Source organism: Coregonus clupeaformis, chromosome 3 (genome assembly GCF_020615455.1).
Source record: "Coregonus clupeaformis isolate EN_2021a chromosome 3, ASM2061545v1, whole genome shotgun sequence".
NCBI lineage: Eukaryota > Metazoa > Chordata > Actinopteri > Salmoniformes > Salmonidae > Coregonus > Coregonus clupeaformis.
Window position 1 is genome coordinate 45519356 of NC_059194.1, and position 19832 is coordinate 45539187.

Consider the following 19832-nt stretch of genomic DNA (forward strand, 5'->3'; position numbering starts at 1 on the left):
TTGCCTAGCCATCATTGGTTGAGATATGAGGGGGCTGGGACATTCACGAGAAAGAGAGTCCATTTTGTCACTCAAGGCTTCTTTGAAAAATGGCAAATTCTGCTCTCTGCTACCACGGATATTTGAAAGATCCATTGGATTTACGAATATTTTCATCATGGACTACATGCAAAGTGTAGCTACAGCTTTCAATACCAATGTTGTCCTGAATACAGCTGCTGGTATCGATACAACTCTGTCTTCTGTGGCTAAAGCAGTCTGGACTGGTTGAAGACAAGTGGCAAGGATTATTTTGTAAGTGTTTCAGTCTGCCGTGAATCATCATAATCCATACACCGGTAAGAGTCTACAGTTAAAATGCCAAGATAGCTACATGTACATACATTATTGTCTCAACTGTATCAAAACTTTTTTTCATTGCTAACTATTGTTAGCTATATAGCTAGCTAGCTAGACAGTTGCATACAGGTATCATTATAGCTTGCTTCGTCCCGCAATGAGCCATTGTTTACAGATGGCTCATTGCAGGACAAAGCAATGTTAAGACAGCTAGCTGAGCTGGCCAGTTGCATTCTGTTGTTAATGTTAATTGCTGATGTGCTAAGGCATGCATAACATGATGCTAATCTTTTTCATGTTTGCAAGTGTGTCGTGTTTAACTAGCTAGCTACTGAAATAGCCACTGTGGTGTGAATGCTAATTGATTAGCAAGCTAATCAAACCCCATGTTACATTATAGGGACATATGCTAAATTGGCTAGCTAGCTAGCCAAGATGAAATTATAGATAAATAGTTAGCTAGCTAGGATAATAGATTTCAAGGTCGTTTTTTTGTGTGTTAAACTAGCTGGCTAACACGATGAATACTATTTACATCTACCCAGCTGGTAATTATGAAGCTAAACGTTTGCTAAATCTAGCTAGTCATTTTGTGTCTGCATTGCCATTGTTGGGCTGGAAGCAATTTAAGTGTGTACAGGGCATTTTAGTACAGCTGTACAGTGGTAGGCCTGATCACCGACAACGATGAGACAGCCTATAGGGAGGAGGTCAGAGACCTGGCCGTGTGGTGCCAGGATAACAACCTCTCCCTCAACGTGATCAAGACAAAGGAGATGATTGTGGACTACAGGAAAAAGTTATAGGACATGAATTCATGAATTTATTAAATGTTTTGCATTTTAGTCATTTAGTAGACACTCTTAATCAGAGTGACTTACATTTAGTGCATTCATCATAAGATAGCTAGGTTGGACAACTACATACAACAGGTATAGAAAGTAGATTTCTCCTCAATAAAGTAGCTGGGGATGGCGCTGACAGGTAGGGCAGCGCTGCTTCTAGCTCCTAAGCAACTTTGCAGTATTTTGTTTTTTTGTGTGTTGTTTCTTACATTATTAGCCCAGAAATCTTTTTGTGTCATTACATATAGCCGGAAATAACTTTTAGATATCAGCGCGGCGGTAACTCACCAGAATTACGACCAGGAATATGACTTTCCTGAATTGGATCGTTTTTCGTACCCCCCAGGGCAATTGAACTGATTTGAGAGGCTGATCCAAAATACCGCCTGACGGGCCGCCCCCAGGTGGTAAGGGTAGGTAACAACACATCTGCCACGCTGATCCTCAACACAGGGGCCCCTGAGGGGTGCGTGCTCAGTCCCCTCCTGTACTCCCTGTTCACCCATGACTGCAAGGCCAGGCAGGACTCAAACACCATCATTAAGTTTTCCGACGACACAACCGTGGTAGGCCTGATCACCGACAACGATGAGACAGCCTATAGGGAGGAGTAGTGGAACAGGTTGAGAGCTTCAAGTTCCTTGGTGTCCACATCACCAACAAACTATCATGGTCCAAACACACCAAGACAGTCGTGAAGAGGGCACGACAAAGCCTATTCCCCCTCAGGAGACTGAAAAGATTTGGCATTGGTCCTCAGACCCTCAAAAAGTTCTACAGCTGCACCATCGAGAGCATCCTGACTGGTTGCATCACCACCTGGTATGGCAACTGCTCGGCCTCTGACCGCAAGGCACTACAGAGGGTAGTGCGTACGGCCCAGTACTTCACTGGGGCCAAGCTTCCTGCCATCCAGGACCTCTATACCAGGCGGTGTCAGAGGAAGGCCCTAAAAATTGTCAAAGACTCCAGCCACCCTAGTCATAGACTGTTCTCTCTGCTACCGCACAGCAAGCGGTACCGGAACGCCAAGTCTAGGTCCAAAAGGCTTCTTAACAGCTTCTACCCCAAGCCATAAGACTCCTGAACAGCTAATCATGGCTACCCAGACTACTCAGACTGCTCTGAGAAAACATTAGACCACTGCTACTCAGCTTTTCGATATGCCTACAAGGCCCTCCCCCGCCCTCCCTTCGGCAAATCTGATCACGACTCCATTTTGCTCCTCCCTTCCTATAGGCATGAACTCAAACAGGAAGTACCCGTGCTAAGGACTATTCAACACTGGTCTTACCAATCGTAATCCATGCTTCAAGATTGTTTTGATCACGCGGACTGGGATATGTTCCGGGTAGCCTCTGAGAATAACATCGACGAATGCACGGATACGGTGACTGAGTTCATCAGGAAGTGTATAGGAGATGTTGTACCCACTGTGACTATTAAAACCTACCCAAACCAGAAACCGTGGATAGATGGCAGCATTCGCACAAAACTGAATGTGCGAACCACCACATTTAACCATGGCAAGGTATGGTGGAAAAATTACAAGATTATGTTTAATAATGTTTTATGCAATAGAATAGGGTTCTTAGAAACTCTTTATTCTGTGTCTGTGTGAACTGAGAGGAGCCTCTGAAGCTGGGCCTGGCAATTGATTTAGGGATGGCTAGGTGATAAAACCAACTGCCACATTCCATTTCATGATTAATGGTGTGTGAGAGGGAGATGTCTCCAGTCTGACTGAGCCTGCATTTTCATAGACTGAATTGGTGTCTGTAAGGTACCAGGGACGAGATCTGTTATGAATAGTTGAAAAGAACCTTGGTCTTGGAGGCCAAACCCTGGTTTCCGTACAATGAGAACAGTCTTCATAGCAGATACTGTCTGCTGTGAATTATTCATTTCTTTCATACAAATCCTAACCATTTAATTCATTCCACACATCTGCTGTTTGTCATGTAGACTGAGAGGGTGTATCTTTGCTATAAAATATATTTGTATTGTCTGTATGTCAGAGCTCAAGAGTGTTGGGTTGACCAGCCTCACTTACTACCTTATTAATACGTTTTGAATAAGGTAATATCCTGATTGGTGATTGACCTTGTCTCTCCTCATTATTGATTAAACTTTCCACGACAAAGGTGACTGGGAATATGTCAGAATACAAACAGTGTAGTTATTCCCTCCGTAAGGCAATCAAACTGGCAAAACGTCAGTATAGAGACAAAGTAGAGTCGCAATTCAACGGCTCAGACACAAGACGTATGTGTCAGGGTCTACAGACAATCACGGAAAACCAGCCACGTCGCGGACAATGACGTCTTGCTTCCGGACAAGCTAAACACCAAAAAAAGCCAGCTTTGAGGATAACAGTGCCACCGACGCGGCCCGCTACCAAGGACTGTGGGCTCTCCTTCTCTGTGGCCGATGTGAGCAAGACATTTAAGCGTGTTAACCCTCGCAAGGCTGCCGGCCAGATGGCATCGCAAGCCGCGTCCTCAGAGCACGTGCAGACCAGCTGGCTAGAGTGTTTACGGACATAATCAATCTCTCCCTATCCCAGTCTGCTGTCCCCACTTGCTTCAAGATGTCCACCATCGTTCCTGTACAAAGGAAAGCAAAGGTAACTCTACTAAATTATTATCGCCCCATAGCACTCACTTCTGTCATCATGAAGTGCTTTGAGAGGCTAGTTAAGGAAATATATCACCTCTGCCTTACCTGACACCTTAGACACACTTCAATTTGCTTACCGCCCCAATAGATCCACAGACGATGCAAACGCCATCACACTGCACACTGCCCTATCCCATCTGGACAAGAGGAATACCTATGTAAGAATGCTGTTCATTGACTATAGCTCAGCATCAGACTATAGCTCAGCATTCAACACCATAGTACCCTCCAAGCTCATCATTAAGCTCGGGGCCCTGGGTCTGAACCCCGCCCTGTGCAACTGGGTCCTGGACTTCCGACGGGCCACCCCCAGGTGGTGAAGGAAGGAAACAACACCTCTTCGCTGATCCTCAACACAGGGGCCCCACAAGGGGGCGTGCTCAGCCCCCTCCTGTACTCACCCATGACTGCATGGCCACGCACGCCTCCAACTCAATCATCAAATTTGCAGACGACACAACAGTACTAGGCCTGATTACCATCAACGATGAGACAGCCTACAGGGAGGAGGTGAGGTCCCTGGGAGTGTGGTGCCAGGAAAATAATCTCTCAATCAACATCAACAAAACAAAGGAGCTGATCGAGGACTTCAGGAAACAGCAGAGGGAACACGCCCCTATCCACATCGACGGGACTGCAGTGGAGAATGTGGAAAGCTTAAAAGTTCCTCAGCGTACACATCACTGACGATCTGAAATGGTCCACCCACACAGACAGTGTGGTGGAGAAGGTGCAACAGTGCCTCTTCAACCTCAGGAGGCTGAAGAAATGTGTCTTGCTACCTAAAACTCTCAAACTTTTACAGATGCACAATTGAGAGCATCCTGTCGGGCTGTATCACCGCCTGGTATGGCAACTGCACCGCCCGCAACAGCAGGGCTCTCCAGAGGGTGGTGCGGTCTGCCCAACGCATCACCAGGGGCAAACTACCTGCCCTCCAGGACACCTACAGCACCCGATGTCACAGGAAGGTCAAAAAAATCATCAAGGACAACAACTACCCGAGCCACTGCCTGTTCCCCACGCTATCATCCAGATGGCGAGGTCTGTACAGGTGCATCAAAGCTGGGACCGAGAGACTGAAAAACAACTTCTATCTCAAAGCCATCAGACTGTTAAATGGCCATCACTAGGCGGCTTCCACCCGGTTACGTAACCCTGCACCTTAGAGTCTGCTGCCATATATACATAGACTTGAAATTACTGGCCACTTTAATAATGGAACACTAGTCACTTTAATAATATTTACATATTTTTGAATTACTCATCTCATATGTATATACTGTATTCTATTCTACTGTATTTTAGTCTGTCTGACATTGCTCGTCCTAATATTTATATATTTCTTAATTCCATTCTTTTACTTTTAGATTTTGTGTATTATGTGTAGTGTTGTGAATTGTTAGACATTACTGCACTGCTGGAGCTAGAAACACAAGCATTTCCCTTCACACGCAATAACATCTGCTAAACATGTGTATGTCACCAATGTAATTAGTCCATAAACACAATACCACATCTAGCCTATTTGGCCTGTTAAATAGGTTATTCAATTGCTTTAAAGGGATGGTGCAAGATTTTGGCAATCAAGCCTTTTTCTACCCAGATGACATGCTTGCTCCTCCCGTATACTTCCAGTCATTGTGGTAACGCTAGTTAGCAATGGTTCGCAAAACTACCTTCACCTTCCTTCAAACTGCACGCAGGGACATAAAAATGTTATTCATGATTTCATCTGACTCTGGGTAAGTAGAAAAGGGGCTTAATTGACAATAATTCACACTATATCCTCTACTGTGGTATGTGATGTAAGGTGTAGCCACCATTTCTGAACTTTTTTGCTATTACAGAGCCAAGAAAAAGTTGACATTTCATTTATTTGTATTTTTCTACTTATCTAGACAACCCACTCCACATTTAAAGAGAAATACAGTGGGGGAAAAAAGTATTTAGTCAGCCACCAATTGTGCAAGTTCTCCCACTTAAAAAGATGAGAGAGGCCTGTAATTTTCATCATAGGTACACGTCAACTATGACAGACAAATTCAGTGAAGGTGTAACGATCCCGGCAGTCTGAGTCGGGTCCTGTCTGTGGACTAGTTTTTCTGCTCGTGATCTCCAGTTTCCCGAGGGTTCTGGAACGCTCCGGGGAGCTCTCTTGATTTCCGCACCTGCATCCCATCAGCAATCTGCACACCTGGTCCTGATCATCACCCTTCTTAGGCTCTGGCCTAACATCCATTCCCTGCCGGATCGTTAGCCATGAACAGTAGGTTTACCAGAGTATCAGTCTTAGAGCGGCTAGCGTTAGTTTTGTTATTTTGCACCTTGTTGGTTTGTTGTTTACTTACCTCCGTTTTGTTCCATCTGCAGTCACTCATCCGGGACCTTCATCCAACCTCTGCCTGGTGGTCGGCGGCTGCCGAGCCATGATTGGATCAACCACTGCACCCCCAACAACTAATCAACGCCGCCCGCTCTGTTCCCTGGATTATTCAGCATCACTCTTGAATTTGTAAATAAACACTCACCTTCGTTTCAACTTACCTTGTCCTGGTCTGCTTCTGGGTTCTGGCTTTGTAACTCGTGACAGAAGGACAAATTCTAGAAAATCACATTGTAGGATTTTTTATGAATTTATTTGCAAATTATGGTGGAAAATAAGTATTTGGTCACCTACAAACAAGCAGGTTTCTGGCTCTCACAGACCTGTAACTTCTTCTTTAAGAGGCTCCTCTGTCCTCCACTTGTTACCTGTATTAATGGCACCTGTTTGAACGTGTTATCAGTATAAAAGACACCTGTCCACAACCTCAAACAGTCACACTCCAAACTCCACTATGGCCAAGACCAAAGAGCTGTCAAAGGACACCAGAAACAAAATTGTAGACCTGCACCAGGCTGGGAAGACTGAATCTGCAATAGGTAAGCAGCTTGGTTTGAAGAAATCAACTGTGGGAGCAATTATTAGGAAATGGAAGACATACAAGACCACTGATAATCTCCCCTCGATCTGGGGCTCCACGCAAGATCTCACCCCGTGGGGTCAAAATGATCACAAGAACGGTGAGCAAAAATCCCAGAACCACACGGGGGGACCTAGTGAATGACCTGCAGAGAGCTGGGACCAAAGTAACAAAGCCTACCATCAGTAACACACTACGCCGCCAGGGACTCAAATCCTGCAGTGCCAGACGTGTCCCCCTGCTTAAGCCAGTACATGTCCAGGCCCGTCTGAAGTTTGCTAGAGTGCATTTGGATGATCCAGAAGAGGATTGGGGGAATGTCATATGGTCAGATGAAACCAAAATATAACTTTTTGGTAAAATCTCAACTCGTCGTGTTTGGAGGACAAAGAATGCTGAGTTGCATCCAAAGAACACCATACCTACTGGGAAGCATGGGGGTGAAAACATCATGCTTTGGGGCTGTTTTTCTGCAAAGGGACCAGGACCACTGATCCGTGTAAAGGAAAGAATGAATGGGGCCATGTATCGTGAGATTTTGAGTGAAAACCTCCTTCCATCAGCAAGGGCATTGAAGATGAAACGTGGCTGGGTCTTTCAGCATGACAATGATCCCAAACACACCGCCCGGGCAACGAAGGAGTGGCTTCGTAAGAAGCATTTCAAGGTCCTGGAGTGGCCTAGCCAGTCTCCAGATCTCAACCCCATAGAAAATCTTTGGAGGGGAGTTGAAAGTCTGTGTTGCCCAGCGACAGCCCCAAAACATCACTGCTCTAGAGGAGATCTGCATGGAGGAATGGGCCAAAATACCAGCAACAGTGTGTGAAAACCTTATGAAGACTTACAGAAAACGTTTGACCTGTGTCATTGCCAACAAAAGGTATATAACAAAGTATTGAGAAACTTTTGTTATTGACCAAATACTTATTTTCCACCATAATTTGCAAATAATAATAATAATAATTCATTAAATATCCTAGAATGTGATTTTCTGGATTTTTTTTCTCATTTTGTCTGTCATAGTTAACGTGTACCTATGATGAAAATTACAGGCCTCTCTCATCTTTTTAAGTGGGAGAACATGCACAATTGGTGGCTGACTAAATACTTTTTTCCCCCACTGTATTTACTCGATAAATGTTTGAAAATGAAAACTGAGATGTCTTGTGTGAATAAGAATGTGAACCCTTAAGTCAATACTTGATGGAAGCACCTTTAGCAGCAAAAAAACAAAGTTGTCTCTCCATCACTTGTTTGGGTAAAAAGCTGAGGGATGGGGCTGGAGAAATGTAACCACTGTCAAATTCTCAGACAGAGCTATGCAAGGACTGACCATTCATTAGATACACATTTTAACCATGTTTTAAAGCTATGGAGTGTTTGTTTACAAACAATGGAGAAAAACAAGTTTATATGATGGGTTCTGATGTGGTACGACAGTTGGACTAAGCTCATGAGACATTTATGTTATATTCTTTAAGAATCAATGGCTGTATACAATCAATTTAAAAGTCAGAAAATGGATATCTGCTTATTCTCTGGCTGCCCACTGTTGAGGACAGGTCTGATCTGCACAGTGTTCTGGTGTTAAGACACACAATAATCATTTTTTTAAATATATGCATCACCTGATAGATGATCCAGGTGTTCACCCCATCCTCCTCTCAACAATGACCTCCAGTGGGTCAAGTTTCAGTCCCACCACAGATTTTTAGAATAAATTATAAGGTCTGCAAGATTATTCAGTACTAAATGAATTTCAAGCAAAGGTCTGTGCCAGTCTACGACTTTAACCCTGAGTTGTTTTAAAATATCAATGGTGGCTTTGTGGTTGAACCTTTGCTTGAAATTCATATAGGACTGGGTAATCTTACAGAGACCTTATAATTCATTCTAAAATCATGAGAACCACTCTACTGTAAATACACACAGATGAAGTCCATTTAACATATTGTGTGACTTGTTAAGTAATTTGTGTTCCTTGCACCTATCTTGCCATATAGCAAAGGGTTCACATACTCATTCACACAATACATTGCCTGCTTTCTACGGAAGCCCTGAAGCCCAAGGCAAAAAAAAAAGTAGAAAAATGTACACTCTTGGAATTCTCTCGTTTGAACGACTTTTCTTTTTTAAATAAGTTGTTCAAACGAGGTACTAAGTCATTCAAACACGATACTAAGTCATTTGATGACTTAGTATCTGATTTGAACAACTTAACCCATTACAGTCTAAGCCCTGTCTAAACTGGGGAGGGGTTCTACTAAGCTATAAATAGTTGTTGTAAGAAGGTCATATCAAGTATCATTTTGCTATTTGATTTAGAATTTTAAGACACCTTGAAGTATAAAAAAATATGAAAACATTGTTTGCTTTTTTAAAATGTATTTGGCCTAACTGCTATTAGCGCATACAAATGCATTGAATAACAGATTCACTACATACAGTGCATTCGGTAAGTATTCAGACCCCCTGACTTTTTCAACATTTTGCAGATGGTCTGAATACTTATGTAAAGGTATTTCTGTTTTATATTTTAAATAAATGTGCAAAAATGTCAAAACTTTTTGCTTTGTCATCATGGGGTATTGTGTGTAGATTAATATAAAATACAATAATAATCATCCATTTTAGAATAAGGCAGTAACGTAACAAAATGTGGAAAAAGTCAAGGGGTCTAAATACTGTCCGAATGCACTGTAGAACAACAGATAGTCCCCACAAAAAATCTAAAAGGAAGTTTGTTCTGAAGTGTCTGTCCTATATTAGAGATATAAGAAAGATAAGGAAACGGTTTTTGTATTTAACCCCTTATTTTTGGCATTTTTGGGACGGCAGGTAGCTTAGTGGTTAAGAGCGTTGTGCCAGTAACCGAAAGGTCGCTGGTTCTAATCCCCGAACCGACTAGGTGAAAAATCTGTCGATGTGCCCTTGAGCGAGGCACTTAACCCTAATTGCTCCTGTAAGACGCTCTGGATAAGAGCGTCTGCTAAATGACACAAAAAATAATAATACAATCGAAATAAAAAATAAACAGTCTCCATATATACAGTTGAATTCGGAAGTTTACATACACCCGAGCCAAATACATTTAAACTCAGTTTTTCACAATTCCTGACATTTAATCCTAGTAAAAATTAGACAGTTAGGATCACCACTTTATTTTAAGAATGTGAAATGTCAGAATAATAGTAGAGAGAATGATTTATTTCAACTTTTATTTCTTTCATCACATTCCCAGTGGGTCAAACGTTTTAGGTAGCCTTCCACAAGCTTCCCACAATAAGTTGGGGGAATTTTGGCCCATTCCTTCTGACAGAGCTGGTGTAACGGAGTCAGGTTTGTAGGCCTCCTTGCTCGCACACGCTTTTTCAGTTCTGCCCACACATTTTCTATAGGATTGAGGTCAGGGCTTTGTGATGGCCACTCCAATACCTTGACTTTGTTGTCCTTAAGATATTTTTCCACAACTTTGGAAGTATGCTTGGGGTCATTGTCCGTTTGGAAGACCCATATGCGACCAAGCTTTAACTTCCTGACTGATGTCTTGAGATGTTGCTTCAATATATCCACATAATTTTCCTTCCTCATGATCCCATCTATTTTGTGAAGTGCACCAGTCCCTCCTGCAGTAAAGCACCCCGACAGCATGATGCTGCCAACCCCGTGCTTCACGGTTGGGATGGTGTTCTTCGGCTTGCAAGCCTACCCCTTTTTCCTCCAAACATAACAATGGTCATTATGGCCAAACAGTTCTATTTTTGTTTCATCAGACCAGAGGACATTTCTCCAAAAATTATGATCTTTGTCCCCATGTGCAGTTGCAAACCGTAGTCTGGCTTTTTTTATGGCGTTTTTGGAGCAGTGGCTTCTTCCTTGCTGAGCGGCCTTTCAGGTTATGTCGATATAGGACTTGTTTTACTGTGGATATAGATACTTTTGTACCCATTTCCTCCAGCATCTTCACAAGGTCCTTTGCTGTTCTGGGATTGATTTGCACTTTTTGCACCAAAGTACGTTCATCTCTAGGAGACAGAAAGAGTCTCTTTCCTGAGCGGTATGACGGCAGTGTGGTTCCATGGTGTTTATACTTGCGTACTATTGTTTGTACAGATGAACGTGGTACCTACCTTCAGGTGTTTGGAAATTGCTCCCAAGGATGAACAAGATTTGTGGAGGTCTACAATTTTTTTTCTGAGGTCTTGGCTGATTTCTTTTGATTTTCCCATGATATCAAGCAAAGAGGCACTGAGTTTGAAGGTAGACCTTGAAATACATCCACAGGTACACCTCCAATTGACTCAAATTATGTCAATTAGCCAATCAAAGGCACAGTCAATTTATTGTATGTAAACTTCTGACCCACTGGAATTGTGATACAGTGAATTATAAGTGAAATAATCTGTCTGTAAATAATTGTTAGAAATATTACTTGTGTCATGCACAAAGTAGATGTCCTAACCGACTTGCCAAAACTATAGTTTGTTAACAAGAAATTTGTGCAGTGGTTGAAAAACGAGTTTTAATAACTCCAACCTAAGTGTATGTAAACTTCTGACTTCAACTGTATGTAATGTAACAGTTGAAATGTATTCAATATTGAGTTTGCATCCCAATATTACACTTTATATACATCACAGAAGAATGAAATATAACAAAACATTTTGACATAGAAACACCGGATTTTCAGCAGGTATTTTGCAATAATGTTTATTAACTATGAAATTATGAAAACAATTAATAACCTTCCACCCATGAGGCCACTAGGCCATTTGACAGCAGGAAAGGGCTACACGTTTTCTTGTGAAGGACCACTGGACCAATTAGCACCAAATCTGGTATATATCAACTATGTGGTCCTCTGTAGCTCAGCTGGTAGAGCACGGCGCTTGTAACGCCAAGGTAGTGGGTTCGATCCCCGGGACCACCCATACACAAAAAATGTATGCACGCACGACTGTAAGTCGCTTTGGATAAAAGCGTCTGCTAAATGGCATATTTCTTTTTTTTTTATGTACCCATGTCATTAAACACAATTTTCTAGGACTCTGGCTCAAACAATATGGCTGCTATGAGACAATGAGCTGACATGAAATGTTTTTTCATGTCTAATTATGGGTCCATAGGCAAATGTGTTCCTTGTGATAAGAAGGACATTTGTGCCGAATTTTGTGACTCTAGGTCAACCAGTGTGAGGGGCGTGACCTTTCAAAGTTAGCATTTTCAATCGCTTGTTATAGCGCCACTATGTGGTCAATTGGCATGGTACTGCATGAAAGTGAGTGGCCCTTTAGCATCCTGCCAGGTTGCACCCTCCTAGGCCTTACCATCTCATGGGAATTTGCATTTTAATTTGGCCTTACGGTGCTTGAACCCCTAATAATATTAATAAACGATTACTACCTTACTATTCTGTGCAGGCTGACGCAGACCGATTAGGCCATTTCAAATACTTCAAGCTAGTCAAAAGCAACCTACTGAGGGGCGCACAGATTATTTTGACAATAATATTGTGTGGAGTTGTTTTTATTAACTGGAAGAATTTTAACTCATGTCTAATTGTGGGGTCTTTGGTAAACAAAAATGTCACGATACATAGCTGCATTTTAATCAATCAGGGCATTTGAAGCAGAGCAGAGATATTCATGCATTCTGCCAAACCTGGTATGATATTGCAAAGAAGATTCGTCCTGTCCATTTGGGAATTTCGATAATTAAACAGAATTTTAGGGACTGCAGATAACCAGCATGGAGCTGTTTTTACGCACCAATAATCTGTGTTCTCTTTAGGTGATATCACCATTGCGTATGCCCTCAGTGACAGTCTGTTCGATTAGAGACATGAAAAGAAGCTGATACTGGCCTTTATTATTTACAATTTTTTTCTTATATTTTAGCTTGATTTATATTATGGTGTTTCTATTCCAAGAAAACTAAAAATACAGTGGTCTATGTATTGCCTACCTAAAACATCCGTTAATACATTTGAAGTCCTTCCAAATATAAACTAAATATCTTAATGTTAGAAAGTAGAATATAAACTAGATATAGGCTACAGTGGGTGTGGTAGGCAAAATAATTACAACCAAATTGGCCTAATTAAAAGAATAGTGAAAAATGCTAGGCAGAGCATGCCTAGAGCTAGTGGCTGAGCATTTCCAGAGCGCAATTGGAGCGGGAGAGAATCTGCTCGAATTACATTCTGCCCCTCGTGTCACACTTACCCACTTACATGCTCTGACATTCAAAAGCAACCCTGCTTTAGGCTATCAAAGAACTGTTAATGAATAATCATACCAATGGATAGAATCAGTGAATGAATGGCTGCAGCAACCATTACACAGTCTGACAAGCTGCATTACAAATGAGGCCTAATTAGACAAAATAACAATTAAGTCATTCAAACGAGATACTAAGTCGTTCGAACAAGATACTAAGTCATTCAAACAAAATACCAAGTCGTTCAAACAAGATAATTCCAAGAGTCTTACTTTTTTTTGTTTGACTTGGGCTTCAGGGCTTGCGTAGCTTTCTTTACATTTCATAATTTATTAACATTTTTCTACATTATCTTTTTCACTTTCTAAGTGATAGAAAAGTGGTATGAAAATAAAAACATACTAAATATGTCAATGTTTAAGACTAATGCAACAAAGTGTGAAAATTGTTCAGTGGTTCACATTCTTTTTCTTGGCACTGTACATGTATCACTGTTCTGATGATCTTAGAAATAGGTGGAAATACTTGCTAATACTTGCCCCATACCTAACAATGAGCATCTGCTATTTTAAAGGTGTGTGTGTGTGTGTGTGTGTGTGTGTGTGTGTGTGTGTGTGTGTGTGTGTGTGTGTGTGTGTGTGTATGTCATAAAGCAAGTGCAGGTTTGAAGTTCTCCCTTACCTTAATCTCCAGGCCATTGCAGTTCAGACTCATCCCACACTCATCTGTGATCTCAGTGATCTCAGACAGGTCCTCATCCTCAAACTCATTCAGGCTGATGTCATGGGTCAACCTAGGGGGGGTTGGGGTGGAGAGGGAGGCGGGAGATAGGGAGAGAAGGAGAGTGGAGGGAGATTGGGAAGGGGGTGGGATAGAGTGAGAAGACACAGGGAGAGGAAATGTTAAACTGTCTGACCCTCCAAAGCGCAATATATTTTCCCCTCTAAGTCTGTACAATCTGTCTGATCAATCTAACTGACAGCATCTTCATTGACAGCAACTGTCGCTAACCACCATAATGAACAATGTTGTTTCAAAACAATTGCCAGCTATGATGTCTATGACAAAAACTGAGAGTTAATTTAAGATTAAAATAAAGAAAATAAAGTGCACTAAAGGTGCTAGTATAACTCAAGAAATGCAGAGCGTGTTGGAATATTTTTCCATTTTTAACACTACAACTGCCGCAAAGGTAATTTTGACCATTGACACTCTTAAAAACTATATTACTGTTGGCAAAGAAACCAGGTGGTTCTCACTCTGTGACTTTTCCTAAATATGGGACATTGTTATAAACTAAATAAACACACACTTTTACCCAGTTCATTTTGGGCACTATAATGCAACATTGTGAATGGTGCATGTATACAGTCTGCAACATGTTCATATTAAATTTTTTATACAGTAAAGAACATAGAATATGACATCATACAATGCGAGAATGTTTGGCTTGGATGAGCTGGATAATAACAAGGAACGTATCCAGTAAACTTGTGTTTTTGCCCATTCTTATAGCCAAACATACTGTAACTCAGGACACTTGTGAAACATTTAGGTAACCTGTCTGGTGCCAAATGGCTATTGCATAAAGCGCAGATTGAGCCCACCACAAAAACTTTTGCCTACTCATGCATCATGCATAGGGCCCTGCGTTTTGCTCGAGTTCTTTTCTACCCGGCATTTTGATCATCCCACCTCAAGAGGGCGATATAGCACCTTCCCACACCATGTGTGAACTAATTGTCACCTCTGCATACCATAATCATCTAAATTAATTATCCAATTAGTCCAAAATAAGTTCCAAATCATGTGGATTGACTTTAAAAAATGCACCAAATTATTAGGCCCTCACGGACATTATCAACACAAATATTTCACTACTTATTCATTGTGTGTTTTAGTTTTGCACAGTATAGAAAAACTTCTGTACTTTTTTGATCCTAGAACATAAAAAACAGTTTGGTACTAGAATTATTTTTACTTTTGGTATTTCTGTCAAATGTGTCTCACGGATCAACTGTCTACGCGGCCGATGTCCCCCTTATAGAGCAAAAGCACCGTTCCTGCTCCACTTAGTCTGGGCTGCATCATGTTAGCTTCCCACTCATGCTGCACAGAAGTTAACACACCTGAATAATGCGACACGGCATGTAGAAATGTTGAAACTGTTAATGACTGTTCACAAAAAAATGTCCATACAGGCTAGAACAATTTACAATGCAAGAAGATACCGGTAGCTCCCAGCTTTGTAGGGTAACTTTTCTTTCTAGCTTACAGCTGAAGCTATCATCAATTCACTACCCTGGTACTATGTTTCTGATAATATGCAAATTATGACGCAAAATATCCTGATTTCAAAGCTGATTGTCACTAAAACTTAGTTCATTCACTTAATAAGTCTCCATCTCACATCTCTCCCAAAGATTATCTATTACCTCAGTGAAGTGACTCAGGGCGCCCACCCTCTTGCCTCGTGAATGACATAATTACTGGTTAACACTAGAACCACCATAGGCCAATGGCTACTGAGGTTTGATTTTGTAAATTAAAATAGTTTATTTGTCAGAGTTTTTTAATCACAAACAGAAAAGTATTTAGAGCCTTTTTACCTCTAGTATTTAGAGCCTTTTTACCTCTAGTATTTAGAGCCTTTATCTCTCTCTCTCTCTCTCCTCACTGAATGAATGCCAAATGGATGGATGGACGATAATTGTGCACCTTCACAATTTAATTTAAATTAGGCCTAACTGAATGGTAAGGAGGGTGAAGAGGTTGATTTAATTTAGAAAGACAAGTGTAATGATGAATTTGTGTTATGCCTATTTACAGTTGAAGTCGAAAGTTTACATACACCTTAGCCAAATACATTTAAACTCAGTTTTTCAAAATTCCTGACATTTAATCCTAGTAAAAATTCCCTGTCTTAGGTCAGTTAGGATCACCACTTTATTTTAAGAATGTGAAATGTCAGAATAATAGTAGAGAGAATTATTTATTTCAGCTTTTATTTCTTTCATCACATTCCCAGTTTACATACACTCAATTAGTATTTGGTAGCATTGCCTTTAAATGGATTAACTTGGGTCAAACGTTTCGGGTAGCCTTCCACAAGCTTACCACAATAAGCTGGGTGAATTTTGACCCATTCCTCCTGACAGAGCTGGTGTAACTGAGTCAGGTTTGTAGGCCTCCTTGCTCGCACATGCTTTTTCAGTTCTGCCCACACATTTTCTACAGGATTGAGGTCAGGGCTTTGTGATGGCCACTCCAATACCTTGACTTTGTTATCCTTGAGCCATTTTGCCACAACTTTGGAAGTATGCTTGGGGTCATTCTCCATTTGGAAGACCCATTTGCGACCAAGCTTTAACTTCCTGACTGATGTCTTGAGAGGTTGCTTCAGTATATCCACATAATTTTCCTTCCTCATGATGCCATCTATTTTGTGAAGTGCACCAGTCCCTCCTGCAGCAAAGCACCCCCACAGCGTGATGCTGCCACCCCCGTGCTTCACGGTTGGGATGGTGTTTTTCGGCTTGCAAGCAACCCCCTTTTCCCTCCAAAAATAACGATGGTCATTATGGCCAAACATTTCTATTTTTGTTTCATCAGACTAGAGGACATTTCTCCAAAAAGTACGATCTTTGTCCCCATGTGCAGTTGCAAACCGTAGTCTGGCTTAATTATGGCAGTTTTGGAGCAGTGGCTTCTTCCTTGCTGAGCGGCCTTTCAGGTTATGTCGATATAGGACTCGTTTTACTGTGGATATAGATACTTTTGTACCTGTTTCCTCCAGCATCTTCACAAGGTCCTTTGGACCAAAATATGTTCATCTCTAGGAGACAGAATGCGTCTCCTTCCTGAGCGGTATGACGGCTGCGTGGTCCCATGGTGTTTACACTTGCGTACTATTGTTTGTACAGATGAACGTGGTACCTTCAGGCATTTTTTTTTCTGAGGTCTTGGCTGATTTCTTTTGATTTTCCCATGATGTCAAGCAAAGAGGCACTGAGTTTGAAGGTAGGCCTTGAAATACATCCACAGGTACACCTCCAATTGACTCAAATTATGTACATTAGCCTATCAGAAGCTTCTAAAGCCATGACAGCATTTTCTGGAATTTTCCAAGCTGTTTACAGGCAGAGTCAACTTAGTGTATGTAAACTTCTGACCTACTGGAATTGTGATACAGTCAATTATAAGTGAAATAATCTGTCTGTAAACAATTGTTGGAAAGATTACTTGTGTCATGCACAAAGTAGATGTCCTAACCGACTTGCCAAAATTATAGTTTGTTAACAAGAAATTTGTGGAGTGATTGAAAAACAAGTTTTATTGACTCCAACCAAAGTGTATGTAAACTTCCGACTTCAACTGTATCAGCGGCAAATAATTTGATCTTGCAGGTTGGTATCATTCTCGTTTTCTTTTTACTTTATACAAAGTAAATATGGGACTGTTTTATTTACTATAACGCTATTACTCATCACATTTATTGTAAGGGAAACGGAAACATGCTACGTGTTGCAGTAGGCCTTTAGAATATTGCAAAATATATCCTTGACTCTATCCAAGTTCATGAGCGGGAAACAAACGATGCCAGTCAGCCTGCACATCAGGCCCATCGAAACTACACCTAAACTAATTTTACACATAAGAGTTAGCCTATAGACAAGATAAAATTGACAATAATCTGATGAGTGACAATATTATCAGTTGTCAAATTGTACAGGATGGGCGCATCTTGTAATTGACAGATGAAGGGATCAAGCATCACTTTATCAAATCCTCCATCATAGTCACATGCAGGTAAAACGTTTAGATGTCTATATAGTATATAATCTCCCATCAGAGTCAAAATCAGACACTGAGTACAACATGTAACTTGTGTAGTTCACAATGGCAAGCCGAACCAAACAAATGGAAGCACTGACAGCATTGCAAATGCTGCAGAATTTAGATGAGTTGGAGTCAGATGGAGGATCGTATATTGAGCTTGATATCGACGTTGCTGATGAAGAGTCTTCATCTGATTTTGATGTTGACTTCGAGCCTCCGCCACTGATGCCTGAGCCTCGCCGCAGAAGAACCAGAACAGAGCCAACTGAGACCTGCTTTCCCTCTTCCCCAAGCACCACAGTTCCCACTCTGGAAAATGAAGACACAATGTCAAGTCGGCAGGTGCAGATGACAAAAGGCCCATGAAAACTGTGTGCAGTGCAACCGATTTGTTTGTGGGGCTCGCTCACACAAAGCCCCGAAGCTGTCTGCTGAATGTGGACCCAAGACATAAAGAGAAGACAAAATTGATTAATGCGTAAAGGCACGGTATATAGTCCGATACAATTAACAAATTACTGTTTATATCTTGTCATGAATATATTTCCACAAATATTTCTTTATGCTATTCATCCAATTCTTCATGCACTGGTGCTTTTGTTTAGGAACACTGCAAATAATTTCACCTGCGCACCTGGTTATATTATTATTATTATATATACAGTGAGGGAAAAAAGTATTTGATCCCCTGCTGATTTTGTACGTTTGCCCACTGACAAAGACATGATCAGTCTATAATTTTAATGGTAGGTTTATTTGAACAGTGAGAGACAGAATAACAACAACAAAATTCAGAAAAACGCATGTCAAAAATGTTATACATTGATTTGCATTTTAATGAGGGAAATAAGTATTTGACCCCTCTGCAAAACATGACTTAGTACTTGGTGGCAAAACCCTTGTTGGTAATCATAGAGGTCAGACATTTCTTGTAGTTGGCCACCAGGTTTGCACACATCTCAAGAGGGATTTTGTCCCACTCCTCTTTGCAGATCTTCTCCAAGTCATTAAGGTTTTGAGGCTGACGTTTGGCAACTCGAACCTTCAGCTCCCTCCACAGATTTTCTATGGGATTAAGACTGGCTGGCCACTCCAGGACCTTAATGTGCTTCTTCTTGAGCCACTCATTTGTTGCCTTGGGCATGTGTTTTGGGTCATTGTTATGCTGGAATACCCATCCACGACCCATTTTCAATGCCCTGGCTGAGGGAAGGAGGATCTCACCCAAGATTTGACGGTACATGGCCCCGTCCATCGTCCCTTTGATGCGGTGAAGTTGTCCTGTCCCCTTAGCAGAGAAACACCCCCAAAGCATAATGTTTCCACCTCCATGTTTGACGGTAGGGATGGTGTTCTTGGGGTCATAGGCAGCATTCCTCCTCCAAACACAGCGAGTTGAGTTGATGCCAAAGAGCTCGATAATGGTTGGCAACTGTTGGATAGAATTAGCTTGCAAACAAGTATATAAACATAGAGATTTTGTATGGAAGTCATTCAGATGGCAGGAGGCTATGTCCATACTTCCTGTCATTGAATCCAATAGTAACCATTAAATAATGACTGAATCAAATCTCCATCTGTGTAACATACTCTCTTGCATCCTGAACTAAATACCAGAAACTCACCTTGTCAGTGACATTGTTTTGAATAGTTCTCCAATCACTGCATCAGACTGAAGATTGATGAGCTCAAGTTGCAGGTCAGTGGAAGCGTTATCCACATTGAAGGTGAAAGGAGAGAAAACCAACAGCATGTCATTTTCCAACACTTTGAAATCCTCAAAACGACGAGAAAACTCACAGTTCAAAGCACGCAGCAGCGATGTATACTTCTCCCGCTGATCATCTGACAGGGAACAGACTAGAAGTGTCGGAAGGTGGGTGAGATTGTTGGTTCTACTTGGCGGGTCAGGAGGAGTAATTTTCCCTTGAAGGCTTTGACAAGG

At 41.4% G+C, this 19832-nt stretch overlaps 1 protein-coding gene across 2 annotated transcripts in view; it reads right to left on the reverse strand.

Annotated features, from left to right (window-relative positions):
* The window catches only part of LOC121580061 (C-Jun-amino-terminal kinase-interacting protein 1-like), a 123413-nt gene that overhangs the window by 86204 nt on the left and 17377 nt on the right, over positions 1-19832 (reverse strand). For both annotated transcript variants that reach the window (XM_045208826.1, XM_045208816.1), the window contains exon 2: positions 13730-13841. In XM_045208826.1, coding sequence (XP_045064761.1) covers positions 13730-13841 — 112 coding nt within the window. The remainder of the gene's footprint in view (positions 1-13729; positions 13842-19832) is intronic.